Here is a 20,159-nt window from a genome sequence, read left to right as displayed (position 1 = left end):
TATAATCCAGAACTTAAACCTATATTAATTTGATTTTGTATGACGCAGTATACGTTTCATTAGTCATGAAATGAAGGATCATGAAAACAACAAGCAGAATTAATGTCGATACTATTCACTTAAGATAGTACTTCGTAATTAAGAAATTATTTTAGAACATCAAATTAAACTAATTTACTATCAATACGAACGTCGCTCCCAGAAAACTGCAATCAACATTGTAATTGATATTAAATTCTCAGATTGCATAAGACGTAATTTTTTGAATAAAACTTATTTGCTCTACTAAACTTTGATCTTTTCGTATTTGCTCTAAACCATGTATCTGCACCTCATTTACTTTTGCTCGGCATACCTAAAAAAAACTAGTGATCTGGCTTAAGGCAAATTGCTGGACTTCTCGTATTATAATAAAATATTCGAAAAATATTAAATGATTTCAAATATATTATTATAAATACTGTATCTTCATTCGGTATTGAGCTCTCGAAGCGTACAGATCGTGGAATAATCGAAAACAAATTTAATTCGTCTAAAATTACATAATGGAATCAGGGCCATACGGCGAAGCCGATGCCCAGTCGGACGACATAGACAGTGTGTATAAAATCGGTATAAGTGTAGCAGGTGATACGAGTAGATTATTAACATCGGAAACGTTAAAAAATGCTATTAGCAAAATTAATAAAATGGAAAGTGATTTAACTAAAGTGAATAAAAAAGAAATAAATAGTAAAAGTAAGGCAATTAAAAAAATAAATCATGAAATGTTAAAAAATGCAATAAAACAACAATCAAACAATAAAACAGTTAATGATAGTGAAGGTAATAAAAAAAATAATACACAAAATTGGGCAGAAGAAATGGAAGAAGGCGAAAATAATAATGATCAAAATGTAAGTAAAAATGAAAATAATGATAAAAATCAGGATATGAACTCAAGTATAAAAGGCGATAATTACAAATCAATGAAGTATTCCGAGAATGATATGGGTCCATTTACCATATATGTTGAATCAGTAGATAAAAATACAGTACATCAAATGACAGTAGGCAGAATATTATTTAGCAGTTTACCTCAATATAAAAACGATATTATAGAAATAAAATCCATAGGCATTAACAGAATTAAAATTACGTTTAATACATATGACGCTGCAAATAAAATAATTAATGAGAAATTATTTATGGAAAAGAAATTAAAAGCATATATACCTATTTCTATGTTGATTAGGAAGGGCGTTATATATGATGTCGACACCGATATGACTGAATCAGATATTATGGAAAATATAAAATCAGAAATTCCTGTTTTAGATATTAGAAGAATAAAAAAAAAACAAGACAATGCATTAGTACCAACAAGGGTATGCGTAATAACGTTCAGAGGTCAACGTTTACCTGACCGTGTTTCGATATACGCTGTCAAATGCAGGGTCGAAATTTACAACAAAGTGACACAATGTTTTAAATGCCAAGGAATGGGCCACGTGACTAGCCAGTGTAAAAGTAAAGCGAGGTGCAGCTATTGTGCACAAGAACACAGTTTCAAGGATTGTGTAAATAAAGATAAGAATCCGATTTGTGCGTTATGCAATGGGGAGCATCAAGCCATAGATAAAAAGTGTGAAAAATATTTGTTTCATATGAAAATTAAAAATATAATGAACGAAAATAACATAAGTTTCAGAGAAGCCAGGGCATTTATAAACAATAGAACATATGCCAACGTCATAAATCCGGACATAGAAATCAGAAACAAAGTGAAATTTCCTGAATTGCCCAATACGCAGCAGGAAAAACATGCAGAAATAAATCAACAGCTTGTAACCACGAAGCCTTCAACAACAATATCTAAACAGACATATAGGAATAGCAATTCCATAAACGTAACAAATTATGGTGACAACAACAAAACAATCGATAATATGTCCAGTACACAGGAGCGAAACAGGTACAAATTTAAATACAATATTAACACAAAACCAAAATCTTCCTCACATATCAATAGTGAGAAAGGTGAAATTCCATTCGATAAATTAATCGAAGAATTAATTATTAACATATCAAAGAAAAAAGATTACACATTAAAAATTCTGAAAGAGTTAATTAAAGATATGGATAGATGACAAAAATAATATATGACAAATAAATGACTGGAAAAATAAAAATACTACAAATTAATTGCAGATCTGTTACAGCTAATAAGGCCAGTATTGAACATTTCCTTTATGAAAATGAAATTTCAATCGCGGCTTTCACTGAAACATGGTTTAAACCGGAATATCAATACTCTTTCAGAGGATATCGAATGTTTCGCAAAGACAGGGAAGATGGATATGGAGGAGCAGCAATCATTGTTAGAAATGACATAAATTGTGAGGAATTTCCTTCAGTCAACAATAATGAGAATATACAAATATGCGCCGCCATAATTAAAACAGATACTCCATTTTGCATTCTCTCAGTATATTGCTCTACTAGAACAGAATTAGATTTTTCAGATATCAAGGACACTATCTCAACAATCAACATGAGCTTTTTAATTACTGGCGATTTTAATTGTCATCATATGGCATGGGGAAGCAAATACAATAGCAGGGAAGGTAATATGTTATATGAAATCATAGAGGACAACGCAATACTAATTCTTAATGACGGACGTTCAACTACAGTAGCAAAGAAATACAGGAGTGCTACGAACATAGATCTAACACTGTGCTCAGGAAATTTTATAGATACTATTAAATGGGATGTATGCCAAGAGGTATTGGGATCGGATCATTTGCCTATAACAATAACTTTGGAGATAAAGGTGCCTTCGGTCATAAGAACGCGCCCTACAAAAAAGTGGAATATAAAATTTGCTAACTGGCAGGGATACTCCCGAGATATTATGCAATATATCCAAACAGGACAAATCTCAGACGATATAACAGCGAGATATAAACGTATCATACAGATTACCGAAAAATCTGCAGAGAAAAATATAAAACAATATAAAGAAATTAAGAGACCGATTTTTAAGCCAGCGATATGGTGGGATCAAGATTGCGAAAAAGCCATTTCAGATCGAAGAACAACATATAAAAAGATGCGTCAGCATTGTAATTACGAAAACTTCATACAATACCAAAAAATCAATGCACGCACTAAAAAGTTTTTGAAAAACAAGAAAAAAGAAAGTTGGCTGAATTTCATTAATTCCATCAATCAGGACATGAGTCCCGCAGTAATTTGGAACAAAATTAGACTTTTTAAAAATAAAAATAACATTATAAACACAACACAAAAAATTAAAAAAGAATTTGGGCAATTACTATTACAAAATTATGCACCAGACTTTGTTTCGGACAATCGTAAAGAAAATATAGGAGTATATTGTGAAGAAAGCGCACTGACAAGGAATTTCAAATTAGAGGAATTAGAGGATGCATTAAAAAAGAGGAAAAATACGGCTCCTGGATATGACAATATACCGTATACGATGATAAAAAATTGGCCTACGGAAATGAAAATTGAATTACTAACTGTATTCAACCAAATCATAGCAAATAATTGGATTCCCGAAGAGTGGAGGAAAATTATAATAGTTCCATGTATGAAGCCACACAGAAGACCCTTGGAAATAGACTCATATCGACCCATTTCCTTAATATCATGCATCGCTAAAACTTTTGAAAGAATTGTAAAAGAGAGAATAGATAGATATATTGAAAATAAAGAAGTTTTAAATAATTCTATGTTTGGTTTCCGGAGAGGGAAAAGTACGTTGGACTTACTGAGCAAATTAACAAATGATATACATATATCCAATTCGTATAATCAATATATGTTGGTAATCTCGATGGACATAGAAAAGGCGTATGACAATGTAGATCACAATATACTGGAGAAAAAATTAAAACATTTAAATTTACCACACAAATTAATTAATGTGATAATTAATTTACTATCTTTTAGACAATTATATATTCGAACCGACTCAGGTCTAATTGGCCCTAGAGTTATGAACAAAGGTCTCACTCAGGGTTCAATATTGAGCCCCATCTTGTTTAATATATACATGGCAGATTTTAAAGTAGTAACAGAACCGAATGTTAAAAAATTGCAATATGCAGACGACATTTATCTGTATGTATCTTGTCCAACTATGGATAGATGTATTTCATCGATGAGCAATGCTATCGAGGAGAGCAGAAGATGGTTATTGGACAATAACCTGAATTTATCACAGGATAAGTTTTCTGCAGCTATCTTTACCAGACACAGAAAAGAACATACTAGGAGACAAATAAGGATAGGATGTCAGGAGATACAAATAAAAGAAAATATTAAAGTTCTGGGCATCAATTTGGATAAGAAAATGAATTTTAAAAAGCATGTAGATGATATATTAAGCAAATGTGAAAAAGGATTAAATGTTCTCAGAAAAATAACAAGCATGAAATGGGGGGCTCACCCAGAAACTTGTCTCAATATATATAGAAGCTTAATAAGATCACAAATAGATTATGGTTACTTTATATATGGAGCACTCTCAACGAATATCCAAAAAAAGTTGGACAGGATTCAATACTCGGCGATAAGAACATGTTTGGGGGCATTTCGATCAACTCCAACGAATGCATTAATAGCTGAAGCAGGTGAACCTCCACTAAGCATTAGAAAGCAGATCCTATCAAATAGATTCTTAATAAAAAAATATAATGGAGCATGTGATGATATACCGAAACAATTAGAAGTATTAGCGAGGCTACATTTTACCAATATATATTGGAGAAATAGACCAATCCCACCCTTGATAAATAGCTTTTATGAGCTGAAACCATACGAAGAGGATGTAATAATGAATAAAAAGTTGCCAATTTATCATCTTACGAATGAATACACATCAACAAAATATTGCATAGTAATGGATATGGATTTAACTCACTTGACACATTTGAATGATACCGCAAAAAATAAAGAATTTCAAAATAATGTGGCTAGAAGATGGCCAGGATATGTACACATTTACACAGACGGATCTAAAGCAGGGTACAGTTGTGGTTGCGCTATATTTGTGCCATATCACAATTTTAGTAAGAGAATTAAGCTACCAAATTATGCGTCTAATTACACAGCAGAAATGGTGGCTATATACTGTGCTGTAAATTATGCGTGGGAGAAAAACATCACGAAAACAATTATATTTAGTGACAGCAAAGCATGTATATCAGCTATAGCGAACCCAAATAGAAGATCAAATAACATGATAATAGAAATTATAAATAAAATGAATGCAATAAATAATGGCATAAATTCTTTAATATTGACGTGGATCAGGGGACATTCAGGTATCACAGGAAATGAGATTGCTGATACTCTTGCAAAAGAAGCTGGTCAAATTGGAGTACAATGTGAAAAAATACCTGCGTTGGAGCTGAAAAATTTAATCAAAGAGCGGAGCATAGATGTGTGGCAAAAAGACTTCTCAACGTCAACAAAAAGCAAGGGTATAATTTATGCCCTGTCAAAAGAAAAGGTATCTCAAACAACCTGGTTCAAAAGTGATACAAGCAGTAGGAAATTCGTATCAACAATTACAAGATTAAGGCTGGGGCATACAATGTGCAAGATTCATCTCTGGAGGTTGGGAATAATCCAAGATTATATATGCCAATGTGGTGACGAACCGGAGACAATAGATCATATGTTCTGGGAATGCAGAATGTATGAGAATCCAAGAAGAAATATGTATCAGAAACTGCAAAAAAAAATATTATATTTCCAGTAAACACACAAGTATTAATATCTAGTAATAATGTAGATTTATATAAAATTGTATATAGTTTTATAGATAATAGTAAAATTACTGTATAAATACTCAATAATTTAAAATTATAACTGGCGTAATGATCGCAAGATCCACAGCCATGTAAAATAAATAAAAAAAAAAAAAATACTGTATCTTTCATTATTCGTATTTTATAGATAAAATATAAAAGCATATAGTTTGGGCTATGATATTTATATACATTTACATAAAAAGTACAAAAGTACAAAACCTAATGGTTCTTTTCGAAGGGCAGTTTATAGAATGAAGAATCTTGTCTCATAATTCTAAGAATTATTAAATTGAATTGCATAGTTAAAATTTATTTTAATTAATAAGTTAATAAAAATGTATAAAAGGATGTATAAAAAGAATATATATATTTTTCGTCCACGTTTTCGGACGCACGGATCAACCGATTTGAATGGTTCAAAAAACATTCGATTCCTATTGATAGGGAGATGTGCTGATTAATTTTTGGCAAAGACAGATCCAGCCGATTAGGAGATACGGTGCAAAGAGTGCTGAAAATAGAAATCAAATTTTTGAGAGATCGGAGCATCCGATTTGAATGATCCCAAAAACATTCAATTCGTAATGACGGGAGAAGGGGTGATTAGTTGTTGGCAAAGGCAGGTCCAGCGGTTTCGGAGATACAGCCCTAAATGTGTAACAAATGGCAGTTTTTGAGAGAACTAAGCGTCCGATTTGAATGATTCCAAAAACTTTTTGCTTGTTTTAACAAAATAATTGATTTTGGGAAAAAAAAATTTTTTGCTTTAAAATTTTTTTCAAAAATTTTTTTTTTGTATATCGAAAATAATTCAGATTTTTATTTTAATTCTGTTCTAATATACTTCAAACAAATAATTTCAACTTTCTAATTTAGTTTATATAATTCTTATAAATATTTGACAATGTTACAATATTTATAATAATCTATTTTGAAATATTTAATATTCCTCGATCATTTGGTTACGGTACGGGAAGTTCCAGCAATTTGCCTTAAGGCACGATGCCATACACCCCACTAGTTTGATTTTGTTTATAAAATTAACTATAATTTTAAAAATACATTCTCAAAATAAAGTTTCCTATTTTACATAATAGTAGTCATAATAAAAGTGATGTGTATTGTAATAAAAATTAACCAAATTGTAACAAAAAAAACTTAGTACAAAAGAAGATAGCTTACCTTATATTTTAGCACAAATGCAGGAAAACATCAGCACTTATTAGTTTTTAAATAACTTTTGACTATTCTTTATTTTAATAATATTTTTTTACAAAAGTAGTAGTACACAATATTCACTTTTCCGCGAGATCGCCAAGATCGCGTTCGAGTGAGAACTGACCGGAAAAAAGCGGAAGATCCTGTATGTCGAAACCTGTTGATCCATCGCGAAACCTTTGCGCATGCTGCCCACGGACAACGTAAAATAGTATTTACATCCCTATAGACCGTACTCAAAATTTTAATAAAACAGTTTAAATTACGAAAAACATTAGCAAAACAATTAGCAACATTAGAAATAGCTTGGCCAATCGTCGCACCAAACTGAGACACAATAGTCCTCATCGAGAGGCATCGATTGGCTTCTAAATTTTTGAAATCGGTTTAGCCGTTTTTTGGAGAAAACGTCTTCTTAAGGTTCAATGTCTGTTCACACACACACATACATTTTCCAAATTTAGTATCATTAAATTCAGAATGGCTCGAAACGTCGGAAAAACATAAAATTAGCAAATTGGAATTTTTGATGAAAACAAACTTCTCCTTCGGAAGTTAATAAAAACAAATTTTGTTTACATGTCTATGGGTTCCGTACCAATGTTTATCCGATAAATCGATTGCTTTGAAAAACCAGTTCAAAAATTTAAATTTTCCAAAGTTTTATAAAAAATTAGAATCTTTTTTTTTTTAATTTTAATTTTCGGTACGGTACGGCAATTAATTCGCCTCAAAGCACGATGTCATGCACCACTAGATAAATTTTTAACCATGTATATTTTTGCCTTATTAAAGTTTTAGGATATTTTTAACTTCCCGTAGGGTAAGTTATTGTAATCGTCCAATAATCGAAATTGAAAATTTTTGCATTTCTCGACGTTTTGAAGGTTTCTGAATATTTTGGCATACCTCAGAAGAAATGGATGTGTGTGTGTGTGTGTATGTATGGATACAATTTTTCGTCCACGTTTTCGGGCGCACGGATCAACCGATTTGAATGGTTCAAAAAACATTCGAGTCCTATTGATAGGGTGGTGTGCTGATTAGTTTTTGGCAAAGGCAGGCCCAGCAGTTACGGAGATAAAGAGCAGAGAGTGCAGAAAATAGAAATCGAGTTTTTGAGAGAACGGAGCATCCGATTTGAATGATCTAAAAAACATGCAATTAGTAATGATTGGGAGAAGTGGTTATTAGTTTTTGGCAAAGGCAGGCCCAGCCATTTTGAAGATACAGAGCTAAATGTGCAAAAAATGGCAGTTTTTGAGAGAACTAAGTGTCCGATTTAAATGATTCAAAAAAAATTCTGCTTGTTTTAACAAAACAAATTGATTTTGGGAAAAAAATCAAAATTTTTTTTTCAATTTTTTTTTTTTTTTAATTTTTTTTTGTAGTTTGAAAACAATTCAGATTTTATTTTTAATTCTGACTTAAGTTCTAATATACTTTAAACAAATAATTTCAATTTTGCAATTCAGTTTATATAATTCTTGTAAATATTAGACAATGTTACAATATTCATAATAATCTATTTGAAAACATTCAATATTTCTCGAACATTTCGTTACGGTACGGGAAGTACCAGCAATTTGTCTTAAGGCACGTAGCCACATACCTCATTAGTTTTAAAAATATTTTCAGTGTTTTAAGTTTTTTGCTCTAGATGATTTGCTCGTTGATAACAATTGATAAAGAATGAATTTCATTTAATTCTTTTATTTCGACGAATGGGTTGCCAATTATTTCAAATGTACATTGAATTGAATTTATAAATTATGTATTTTCCAATTAACAAATATAAGAAACTTGTCACTAACCACGATTATATCAAGAATTATTTTGAAATGAACATTTTTAAAACGAATATTTTGGTCATGTAAGTTGATTAGCTGCAGTTTGTAGCAAAAAATTGTATGGTGGCATTCAAATAAATTACTATATAGGTAAATAAAACAAAAATTATAAATATCCCAAAATTAAATAAATATTTTGTATTTAATAAAATTGGCAGAAAAATAATAACATAAGTCACCTTTGATATTTGTGGATATTCTACAGTTCATTTTTTTTAACAAAACTCTCTAAATGCATAATATCATTATACCTGGTAATACTAAAACAAAATTTATACTGGCGCGACATTCGATTGTATTTTAATTATAGCAATATTTATATTTTAGAAACTCCAAAATATATTTTAATAGCCGGTTAAATTCTTTAAATTCTAATTAATTAATTAGAATTAATTTAAACGAAGATAAAAAGGTAAGAGATATTGAATATGGTATATTTATTTTTTCTATTTTAGTAAAAATTGAAGAAGCGAAATTTATCGTGAATCAACTAATTTCAATTTATTCATGCCTTCGCCATAGATAAATAAGCATTCTATATTATTTCAAATTGAAAAACATTTGGGGGTTTTCCCGTTTTTCTCCAAATTACGCAACTGAAAGGGCCGTAGTTTATTTTTTATATCTGTCGTACTTGATTTTGTTTTATTAGTAAAATTATTTTATTTAATTTGATGATTAATGTTTTTATTAGTAAACTTGCTCGATTGAATTTGTTAATTAATGTCTATGTCTTTAGTTACTGTAATGATAATCAAATATTGGTTAATAGAATGAATATATATTTTAACCTAATTGATAATATGTCAAAACCAATTTGATATTTACATTCTAGCAATCTCAAGCTACACCACTGCTCGAGCATTGCCAACTTCAAGCAAATCTCTTCATATTAAACGTCAAGTCAAGTTAAGAAATATAGACATTCCAACTTTGACTTTAATAAATAATCTTACATTATTTTTGATAAATATTTTATTTGACAATTTGTGCTTAATATAACAAGTTTTTATTATAAGAGCTAAATATCACATCAGACAAACCTGACAAGCACTGACGAGCAAGTATAAAATAAGTGATAAAAAATATTGAATAATGGGAAAAAAGAAAGGTAAGTTTTTGATTATTGTACTATGTATATATCATTTCATTCAATAAGAGCACATTTACAAATGTTCAGGCATATCCAAGTTAATTATTATAAACTGCGCAGTGTCCCAAATTTAATTAAACTCGTTTAAGATTAAAAATATCTGTTCTTAATAAATTCATTGGATATTCTATTATTTTCTTCCAGCAGATTTACAAAATTAGTGATCATTTTTATATCTTTTAGGTAAAGGACAGAAGAACAATGCCCCTTCAACAGAAGCTGCAGGCAGTTCCAAGCCTAGTTCGAGTCAAACGAATCCTTCCACTAATGCTTCCCGTGATAATAAACCTAGTGCAGGCCAAACACGTACACCTGTATCTCAAACTACACCTGCAGCACCAACTCAGTCTCTTGCAAGTTCTGTGGCAACAAGCGCTTCCAAAGTTGCAGCGCCGCAAGTATGTATATTGTATGAACCCTAATAATAAATAATTAACCGCATTTGCAGCTAGATCTACCACTAAAATTTTTATTTAGTTAGTTTTTAATCGTTATTTGACATCTTTATTTGGTTATTTTTTTAATGGGAATATTAGATTCCTTTTCATGCTGGAATATCATTGCAACAAAATATGACCATACACCAAGACATCATTCACCATGCACATAACGAGATGCCTATCAGCCAAGGTGTACCTTTTGTGCAACATATATCCGCGCAGCAGAATTTGCCAGCACAACATGTGCCTTTATATAATGATGCAGTACACTATTTTCCTACCACACCACTAACAATGCCAACTCAACAGGTGCCAATGAATCAAAGTTTCCGTATGCAACAGAACGTTAAATTACAACAAAAACTTCAACAAAAATTCTCAATCCAACAAAATTTCCCAATTCAACAAAATGTAGCAATGCAACAATTACAGCCTACAATACCAATGCAGCAGCCTGTACCTGCTCAAAAATCAGCTTGGGGAAAACCTCATCAATTTTCTCAAAGCCAGCAAGCGCAGACAAGTAGCTCTTCTCCTGAGCTACCTTCTTCTAGCTCTAGTGGTCCACAACAAGGGGCCCCATTTCAAACTCAACTAGTACAATCTTCAGAAGTTTTAACAGGAGATCAAGTAAGATTGTTTATTTAGTTTTATTAGTATTTCATGTCATTAATATTTTTATTTAACTAACACAATTGACAATTAAATATTAGTTTTTCCAGAGTGATTTTTCAGATGTTATTATTGCACAATCAGTTTTTTTTTATACATTAAAATGTGACATCAATTAATATAAATTAATTATACACTGAGTATGTTGACCTTTAGTAATTGATTTTACCATTTGAAGGGCCGAAGACCGAGGGGAAGAGGTAGAGGAGCACCTTCACAAAAAAGTGTTTCCCAAGGAAAAGTAGGTGCTGCAGACTCATCTAAGCCTGCAGAGCAATCCTCTGCATATAAAACTCAACCAGTTCCTCCTACTCAAACAAAAACTATGCCATCTCCAGAAACTCCTCAACCTATGCAGACTACAAGTCAACAATTTAGACCACCCGCACAGACGTCACCTGTGCAAGAAAAAGGTGATCAAATAATTATCTAATCTATTAAAAATTGCATACTTTTACAAATGAATCATTTCTAATTCTTGAGGATTTTGTATTCAATGGGTTTTCATGCATGCTAGCATCATTATTTTATTTATCTGTTTAACAATATCTAATTGTTGAAAAAAAAAACAACTTTTTTTGTTATATTGATCATTTCTTTTAAAATAACAATAATAATTTGAGAGAGTTTGTTGACAGTCATCAGAACTTGAAGGAGAAACACTTAATTGAAATGTTATTTATGCTTTTGCATATGTTTATAACTTTCTTATATTGGGATATTATGAATACAATATAATATATTTAAGTAATATTTTAAACTAATATTTTTAAGCAAGTAATTATTATTTAGTGTACTTGTTATATTGTTGCATGTCTGTTTTTTACATAAAATTATATTTTCTGCAGGTGATCAAGGTCAAGTATCACCTTCAAGTAGCTCAGAAAAATCTGTTTGCTCTCAAGGGGACGGTTGGTCTTCAATTTAATTTTCATTTAATATTACTAATACATTTTGCTTTACTGTCTATTCATTGTGTATTTGAAGTTATGCCCTAAATCATATTGTTTTAAAAGTTACTTAAATTTTAAGTGATTTGTAATTAATATTATCTCATACAACTAAAATAACTTTCTAAGCTAAGCTTTATTGCTTTGTGGCTTTCCAGAAAATGCGCAATCTATAGAATATATATATATATATATATATATATATATATATATATATATATGCATGACATTTTATCAGCCAATACATCAAATAAAAGTAGTGTACTAAAATTATATTTTATAAATTGTTAGTACTAGTTTTGACATGAAATATGTCATCTTTCAGCTAAAATATAATAAAATAATATAATTTTAGTACATTATTAGTCTTTTAGTACATATATATATATATATATATATATATATATATATATATGTATATGTATAAGTGCCATTATGTATTGTAGTGACGATATATATAAATATGTTTTATATTCAGTTGTGTCTAAAACCTGTGGAATGGAACTTCCTACTAGAAAGAAAAGATATGAAGGTGGTGGTCAGTTAGGAAGAAAGATTCAAGTTCGAACGAATTTTATGCCCTTGAATCTGAAAAATATTTGCAAAATGGCTGTAAGTTGAGATATCTATATAACAAGAAAGTGCTCATTATTTTACTTCTTTTTTTAATTTCAGATACATTATGACATAACATTTGATCCAGATAAGCCAAAAAGATTCCTTAAACTGGCATTTAACAAATTTTGCACTACTTATTTTCCTAATAGGTACCCAGCATTTGATGGAGTAAAGAATGTATATGCTTCTTCACCCCTTCCTAAAGTGGGTGTTAATGTCCTTCAAGGAGAGGTATATTTAAATTAATTTTTTTTTTTGTTTTCTACCTTATGCATAGAGTTGCTTTAATTTTATTAACTTGCTCTTTAATGATCATGTTTTAAATTTTATTTCTCTTTATTTCTTAGGTTTCTATTATAAACCCTGATAATGAACTGGAAAAAAAATATAAAGTAACTATTAAATTTGCTTCTTATGTTGACATGACTTCCCTTTCAAAGTAAGTGTTCAGATTTACTTGTTTAATATCTGAAAATAAAAAATTATAATGGAAGGTTTTCTATTTGTTAGATATATGGAAAATGGATCATCTATTGAGACACCGCAGGAAGCCCTGCAATGTATTGACATCATATTTAGGCATGCACTCTCCAAACAATTTGTTCAGGTAAATTTAATTAATTATTTAAACTTTTTTAAAATAACTACATTTTTTTTCAATTTACATTAATTTTTTGGTGCTTATTTAATATTTCATAGGAAATTATTATTTTATTCTATTTAAAAATTCTATTTTAATTTATAGCTAAGATTTTTGCAATTTTAAACAGAAGAGACCTAATAAACAATTGCTGCTATAATTAATTATATTATAGGTGGGAAAGTCCTTCTTTACACCACCCAGTGGTCGAATTGTTTCTCTTGGTGATGGAATGGATCTATGGTATGGGTTATTTTCTAGCTGTGTTTTAGGATGGAAACCTTATTTAAATGTAGATGGTATGTATCACCAATAAATTTACTATTATTGTTATTTTATACAAATTTATTACCAATACAACAAATTACAATTTTAACTTCTCTAATGGAATATATTTTGTGTCTGTATAGTAACTGTTCTATATGTAAATATGTAATAATACATCTTGTATTTCTTCAATAGTTGCACATAAAGGATTTCCAACTAAACAACTAGTTACAGAGTACATGATGAATGAGAAAAGTATTGATTTAACACGCCCAGTGGACCCACGTATGATAGAAGAAGTTCGCAAATTTATTAAATCACTTAAGGTACAATTTTAATTTTATAGGGCTCTACATAACTTTTATCATATCAATAAATAAAATGACGTTTTCAGAATGTTTAATAGATTTATACTTGAAAATTACAATTTTTAATAGGTCATATATCAAATTCCTGGCAAGCCTACTACAAAGCGAAGTTTTAGGGTAAATGATATTCGTAATTTACCAGCTGAACAGGAGAAATTTGAAGATGAAAATAGTAAGATTAAAATATACATATACATACATAAGGAAGTTTTAATTTCTTAAACAATGTTTTTGTTGATATCTAAATATGTATTTGTGTATTTTTAATAAATACACAGCATTATTCTTCATACATTCGATTACCCGAATGGTATGGACAATTATTAATCTGGATAATAGTTTCTACTATGTATATATATAAATATATATATATACATATATATATATACATATATATATATATAAATATTTCAGAAAGAGAAATAACTGTTGTGAGATATTACAGAGAAAGCAAAGGATATTCAATTCGTTATCCTAAATTACCTTGCCTGTGGGTAGGTAGTCGAGCTAAAAATGTATTTGTCCCTCCTGAGCTTTGTACAATTCAAGAAGGCCAGGTACGTTACAATTATGTTGACTAATTTCGACTTAAGATAATTCTTTGATATGTAATATCTATTTTTTATCCATGTGTATAAAAAATTTTAAACTTACATTGAATACCATAAATTGTGAAATACATGTGAGTTTTCCTATGCAAGTCAATCTATCTTTCTAAATAGAAATTATTATAACACTAGTTAATATATAAATTGAATTTTTGTCTCAATTTGCATATTAAATATTAAACCGATAGCAAACTATTAAACCGTGCACTGGTATGACCACATTTCTTTTAGTTTATTAATAAAATGTTTGTATTCTTATTTATTTTAATTCACATTTTTCAGGTAGTGCTTAAAAAATTAACTGAATTACAAACAAGAAATATGATTAAGTGTGCTGCAACTCCAACAGATATGCGTGAGAAAAAAATTATGGATGCATTTAATAATGTAAACTATTAACATTTTATGTTTTTTTAATTGGTAAAGTAATAGATCATATATGATATATTTCAGAGTAAGATTGAGAATCATCCAGCTGTAAAGGAATTTAATTTGTCAATTGATAGTAAATTTGAAAGAGTTGATGCCAGAGTTTTGGATCCACCAATTTTAGAGTATGCTGCAGGCAAAGTGGTAACTCCTAGGTTTGTATATTTTCTTACTATTTTTTGTTTAAAATAAATTTTCCTAAATAACTAAAATTTTAGAGAGGGTGTCTGGAAATCGGACCGCGAGAAGTTTTTGAAAGCAGTTAATATACAAAATTGGACAGTTTTAAATTTAGACTTCAGAACAAGAAATGATAGGATAGAATATTTTTGTACTGAGGTTTGCAATAAAACTACTTTAACTGTTATTTATATATTTATATTATTTATTTTGAAAAAAAAATTTTTTTAGATGACTAAATTGGCTCGCCAAGTAGGAATATCTATTAATCCTCCAAGACCTCCCATAACTTTAGATACAAGAAGATTAGTTCATGATTTACCTGAATATTTCAAGAAAGCGAAACAAGATAAAATAGAATTAGTATTTGTCATTATTTCACAGGACGATTCATATTGTAAGGTACAATAAGATATATTTCATGAAATCAATCTCACATTTTTATACTTTAAATATCTAGAAAGTAATTGTGTATAAGGAATTGTAAGGTTCAAATAAAATGTAACTTTATCGTTACTTTTTAAAAAAATTATTAACATATAGCACTGTTTAGCTTTCATTAGTTACAATTTTTGTCTATAAAATTAGGACATTTATGAAAAATTATTTTGCAGGTAAAGCAAACTGCTGAGTTGCAATTTGGTATCCTGACCCAATGTGTAAAAGGGAACACTTTAAATAAATTGACCCCTTCCACTTGTCATAACATTTTACTGAAGGTAAGAAAAGTATACTCGTTTCTTTAATATTGTACAATTAACATCAAAGTTGGCTATTTTAAAAATACATTAAATATGCTTTTTCTAGGTCAATGCTAAGTTGAATGGTACGAACTATCAATTATCGTCAAGAATACCAAGAAGGCCATTTATATTCAATCATCCTGTGATGATAGTTGGTGCAGATGTTACACATCCTTCACCTGATCAAGTATAATATCTATTTATAAAACTGAAGCATTAGTAAAAGTTGTTTTATCATTAATTTTATATTTTCAGACCGATATTCCAAGTGTTGTGGGGGTAGCTGCATCTCATGATCCCAATGCATTCAAATACAATATGATTTGGAGATTACAGCTGCCAAAAGTATATTGAAATCATATATTGAATTTGATTTTCATAAAAGTTACTTATGAGTCATTTTTATATCTCCTACAGATTGAAATAATTGAAGATTTGCATAGCATCATGAGAGAGCATTTGCTTAAGTTTTACAAAGAAACCCATCAAAAACCGCAGCGTATATACTTTTTCCGCGATGGAGTATCGGAAGGGCAATTTAAACAGGCATATATAGCAAACAATTATTGTATAAATATAAAAGTATTAGTAAACACTATTTATTGACTCTTAATTAATAATATTAGGTATTGAATTCTGAGTTTGTTGCTATAAGAAGAGCATGTCAATCTCTTGAAAATAATTATCAGCCTCCAATAACCATGCTGGTTGTCCAAAAACGACATCACACCAGATTCTTTCCGTTTGATCAAGATGCTGTTGGCAGAAATAAGTGGGTTTTTAATAGTATTATTAATATATATATATATATATATATATATATATATATATATATATATGATAAAATTGTTTCTTGGGCATCCATCCAGAAATTAAAAAAACAGTTTTATTGGAAAATGTTTTTATTTAGAGAAACATACGTTTCGGGTCTTGATTTGACCCATCTTCAGTGCATACAAATAAGTTTTAAAAAATAACACAAAAAACACAACAAAATTGCACTAAAAAATAATTAAATAAGAAATAAAAAATTGATAAGACATCAAGTTATGAATTTTTTTTTTTTTTTTAAAATATAGTAAAATTAAAATAAATAATGTTTTATTATAAAAAAGGTTTTTCCAGACGAACATGTTGTTAGTTTAGAGACCGTGTTACGTGTGTGTCTTTATTATTTAATTAAATTTTATTATTTATTTATTTTTTAGTGCAATTTTGTTGTGTTTTTTGTGTTATTTTTTAAAACTTATTTGTATGCACTGAAGATGGGCCAAATCAAGACCCGAAACGTATGTTTCTCTAAATAAAAACATTTTTCAATAAAACTGTTTTTTTAATTTCTGGATGGATGCCCAAGAAACAATTTTATCATATTATTTCACCAGAAGAAAAACCTCTCGCTTTATATATATATATATATATATATATATATATATATATATATATATAGTCATTACAAGAAATCTCTATTCTAATTTTGTAAAACTTTATACAAAAAAAAAGCTTTTGTCCTAAATTCAATTACTTTTCAGAAATGTGCCACCTGGAACAGTTGTAGATCAATTGATCACACATCCAACTGAACGGGACTTTTATTTGGTAATAATTATAGATGAGTGAAAAATAATGCAAACAAAAATTAAATTACTAATAAAATACTATTTTAAAGGTGTCCCATCAATCCATACAAGGTGTTGCACGTCCCACAAAATATAAAGTGTTATGGGATGATAATGACATGACAGAAGATCAATTGCAGGAATTGACTTATTTTCTGTGTCACATGTTCAGCCGCTGCACTAGAGCTGTTTCTTATCCCACCCCTACATATTATGCCCATCTTGCTGCTTATAGGGGAAGAATTTATATAGAAGGGTAAGAATTTTAGTTCATTAAGAAGTTTTGTTTAGGTAAGAATGGTATGTAGCAAATTTATAATAGTCAAAAACCAAGTAACATCTAAATGAGGTGTACTTTTAACTTTATTAATTTCATAAAAAATAATAATTTGAATTATTTAGTAAACAAAAATATAAAAAATTAATAAGTCCAATATTTTAACTTTCATATTCAATATATACCAATACTTAAGTGTTTTTTTTATTTTCAATCTCTTAAATTGAACAATTCATTTGCATGATGCATAAACATACATGAGAATTTTCAACAAGTTCAATGGTGATCAGGTTTTAGGCATTTTACACCTTATTTATTCAAAAATCCGCTCAAATACTAATAGTATATATGTTATTTTTTGTAGCAAGCGGATTCAACTGAATGACCTACAGCGCGAACAAGATTGCCGCAGAATACAGGATGATGTACAGAAAAATAAGCCTATGTTTTTTGTATAAATTACATTATTTTTTTGTCATAAGGAATATTATCTAATTTTTCTATATAATATACATAAGTGCAAAGTATTTAAATGAAATACATTTGATTTATATAAATATATATTTAGTAATGTGACAAATCTCGTGTTTAAATTAAAGTAAAACTTAAGGGAATGAGATCTAGCATTGATCTAGGAGTCATGTTTGTGTACCAGTTGGTGGAGTTCCTGAGCATTGATCAAAAGTCATTTTGTTTTTAAGTAGATAAGCGGCCAAATAACTTATAGGATCTGGAGGCCTCTCCCTTGCAAGTAACATTAAACCTTGCAATAAAATAGGGGCTACAGTTTGGTCTAAATATTGGCGGGTGGGTAAAGACTGTAAATCTATTCGCACTTTTTTTTGAGGAAGTTCTTGCTCCTTTTCCATTACTATTACATTCTGCAAAAGAAATTAGTAAGTTAACCTAATAAAAAAATAGAGATGCCACTCTACTTAGCATCCTTCGAAATTAACAGTTATAAACACTAACCGCGCAAAAAATAACGATACAAATATATAATACAAAAAAAATATAAATTAATTTAATACAATTAAAATTTAAGATATCAACAAAAATTAATTATTGTATACCATTTGTATACAGCCACTTACAATTGCTTGTTCGGGAATAGGAGTAACAGTCAATTTATTGCTTTTGTTTACACTTTCTTCACTCGTAAATTTAAGATCTAAAAGCATTACACCACAATAAAAAATGATATTTAACAATCATATATATATTATATTATACATACCGCTTTCAGACATTTTGAATATGTTGTCTAGGATTTGAACCTTCATCCATAGCTCAGAAAACATACCAAAGGGCACTAACCATGGGCCAGTAATGTTTTGCTATGCGTGTGACTGCAGCGCCAGACTAAATATGAACTACGACATTTTTCATGTGTTTGTGAAAGAAAAAGGTTATTAAAGAAATGTTATAAATAGTTATAAACAAGTTACAACAAAAAAGTGAAGCTTGAATAATTATTGACATTTTGCAATTTACTTCAAAGCACTTAAAACACAGGTAAGTACATGAGTACAATGATAAAATAAATAAAGAAATGCAGTAAATATTTATAAGGTTGAGTTTTGGTTGAGTTTCCTAAAACCTATGTCAAAATATCTGAATAATTCTTAAAAACAAAATTATAATAATGATAAAAATATTTTCTCAATAGAATAAGTAAATAAGTAAACTGATTTTTTTCGTTATTTTTGTTCAAACTAAAGACTTGGACATTATTATAAAGACATTTTAACCACTGCTCCATTTGATTACTTGACATATATATGATATTATGTACCTATAATTTACATATTAAATAAAATTTAATTGAATCAAGTACTACGTCTCTTCTTCCTCTACCCTTTTCTCCTCTACCTTCTCCCACTTCCTCCCTTGTCTCTTCATCCACATACACCCCGCGAAAAATCGAAATATTTGGTTGCAAAGTCATTTTTTTTTTTCAAAAATCAAGTTTTTTCGCAATTTTCGAAATGTTTTGATTAGTTTTGATAGATTTGGAGTATATGAATTTATCCGTTATCCGTTTTTAGATAAATCTGCATACCTCTCCATAAAATTTTTAGTTGCAAAATCAAAATTTTACTAATGAAATAAACATTTTTTTCGCGATTTTTAAAATATTTTGACCGATTCTGATAGTTTTCGAGCGCGATAGGCGCTGATTCCAACTATGAAATCGGTTTTTGGGAAAAAGATTCTTTCCACTCCTACGACCAACTTGAAGTTTGAAAAATTGCCAACTTTGAAGCTGATTTTAACTATGAAGCTGATGATAAAT

General features: G+C 29.3%; 3 protein-coding genes across 5 annotated transcripts; 2 read left to right on the top strand and 1 right to left on the bottom strand.

Annotated features, from left to right (window-relative positions):
* Positions 1-486: 486 nt before the first annotated feature.
* Positions 487-1,480, top strand: LOC113363700. Its single transcript, XM_026606182.1, has 2 exons — positions 487-896; positions 1,318-1,480. Exons 1-2 carry the CDS (start codon positions 546-548, stop codon positions 1,330-1,332), a joined length of 366 nt encoding a protein of 121 aa, XP_026461967.1. The 5' UTR covers positions 487-545; the 3' UTR covers positions 1,333-1,480.
* Positions 1,481-9,836: 8,356 nt separating this feature from the next.
* On the top strand, positions 9,837-18,390 carry LOC113363698 (protein argonaute-4). 3 transcript variants are annotated; one of them, XM_026606177.1, is made up of 25 exons: positions 9,837-10,010; positions 10,236-10,450; positions 10,589-11,122; positions 11,343-11,577; positions 12,013-12,075; positions 12,593-12,726; positions 12,790-12,963; positions 13,080-13,171; positions 13,243-13,339; positions 13,548-13,671; positions 13,835-13,965; positions 14,077-14,179; positions 14,422-14,564; positions 14,898-15,002; positions 15,069-15,199; positions 15,263-15,383; positions 15,456-15,626; positions 15,839-15,943; positions 16,032-16,154; positions 16,223-16,312; positions 16,385-16,513; positions 16,594-16,739; positions 17,500-17,566; positions 17,637-17,842; positions 18,228-18,390. In XM_026606177.1, exons 1-25 carry the CDS (start codon positions 9,995-9,997, stop codon positions 18,319-18,321), a joined length of 3,549 nt encoding a protein of 1,182 aa, XP_026461962.1. In that variant the 5' UTR covers positions 9,837-9,994; the 3' UTR covers positions 18,322-18,390. The 3 variants fall into 3 exon arrangements, with proteins under 3 accessions (XP_026461962.1, XP_026461964.1, XP_026461963.1); XM_026606179.1 differs by having other exon boundaries at positions 10,925-11,122; positions 18,228-18,388; XM_026606178.1 differs by lacking the exon at positions 12,013-12,075 and having other exon boundaries at positions 18,228-18,389.
* A 53-nt stretch (positions 18,391-18,443) lies between these two features.
* Positions 18,444-19,232, bottom strand: LOC113363699 (protein dpy-30 homolog). The gene is made up of 3 exons (XM_026606181.1): positions 19,101-19,232; positions 18,958-19,034; positions 18,444-18,744 (listed from the first exon to the last, which is right to left on the bottom strand). The coding sequence occupies exons 1-3, from the start codon at positions 19,162-19,164 to the stop codon at positions 18,502-18,504; spliced, it is 384 nt and encodes a 127-aa protein (XP_026461966.1). The 5' UTR covers positions 19,165-19,232; the 3' UTR covers positions 18,444-18,501.
* Between the last annotated feature and the right edge of the window lie 927 nt (positions 19,233-20,159).

Source organism: Ctenocephalides felis, unplaced genomic scaffold, assembly GCF_003426905.1.
Source record: "Ctenocephalides felis isolate EL2017-DRISC unplaced genomic scaffold, ASM342690v1 CF-g0.4_SCAFFOLD_00845, whole genome shotgun sequence".
Lineage (NCBI taxonomy): Eukaryota > Metazoa > Arthropoda > Insecta > Siphonaptera > Pulicidae > Ctenocephalides > Ctenocephalides felis.
Note: the sequence above shows the minus strand (reverse complement) of the source record. Positions and strands in the feature narration are given on the sequence as shown.

Coding starts and splice junctions, on each gene's coding strand:
- LOC113363700 (XM_026606182.1), top strand. CDS start 546: ATGGAATCAGGGCCATACGGCGAAGCCGATGCCCAGTCGGACGACATA.
- LOC113363698 (XM_026606177.1), top strand. Junction 11,123..11,342: donor AAGTTTTAACAGGAGATCAA/GTAAGATTGTTT, acceptor TACCATTTGAAG/GGCCGAAGACCGAGGGGAAG. Junction 16,514..16,593: donor CGGAAGGGCAATTTAAACAG/GCATATATAGCA, acceptor TAATAATATTAG/GTATTGAATTCTGAGTTTGT.
- LOC113363699 (XM_026606181.1), bottom strand. CDS start 19,164: ATGTTTTCTGAGCTATGGATGAAGGTTCAAATCCTAGACAACATATTC. Junction 19,035..19,100: donor ATTCAAAATGTCTGAAAGCG/GTATGTATAATA, acceptor TAATGCTTTTAG/ATCTTAAATTTACGAGTGAA. Junction 18,745..18,957: donor CTATTCCCGAACAAGCAATT/GTAAGTGGCTGT, acceptor TTTCTTTTGCAG/AATGTAATAGTAATGGAAAA.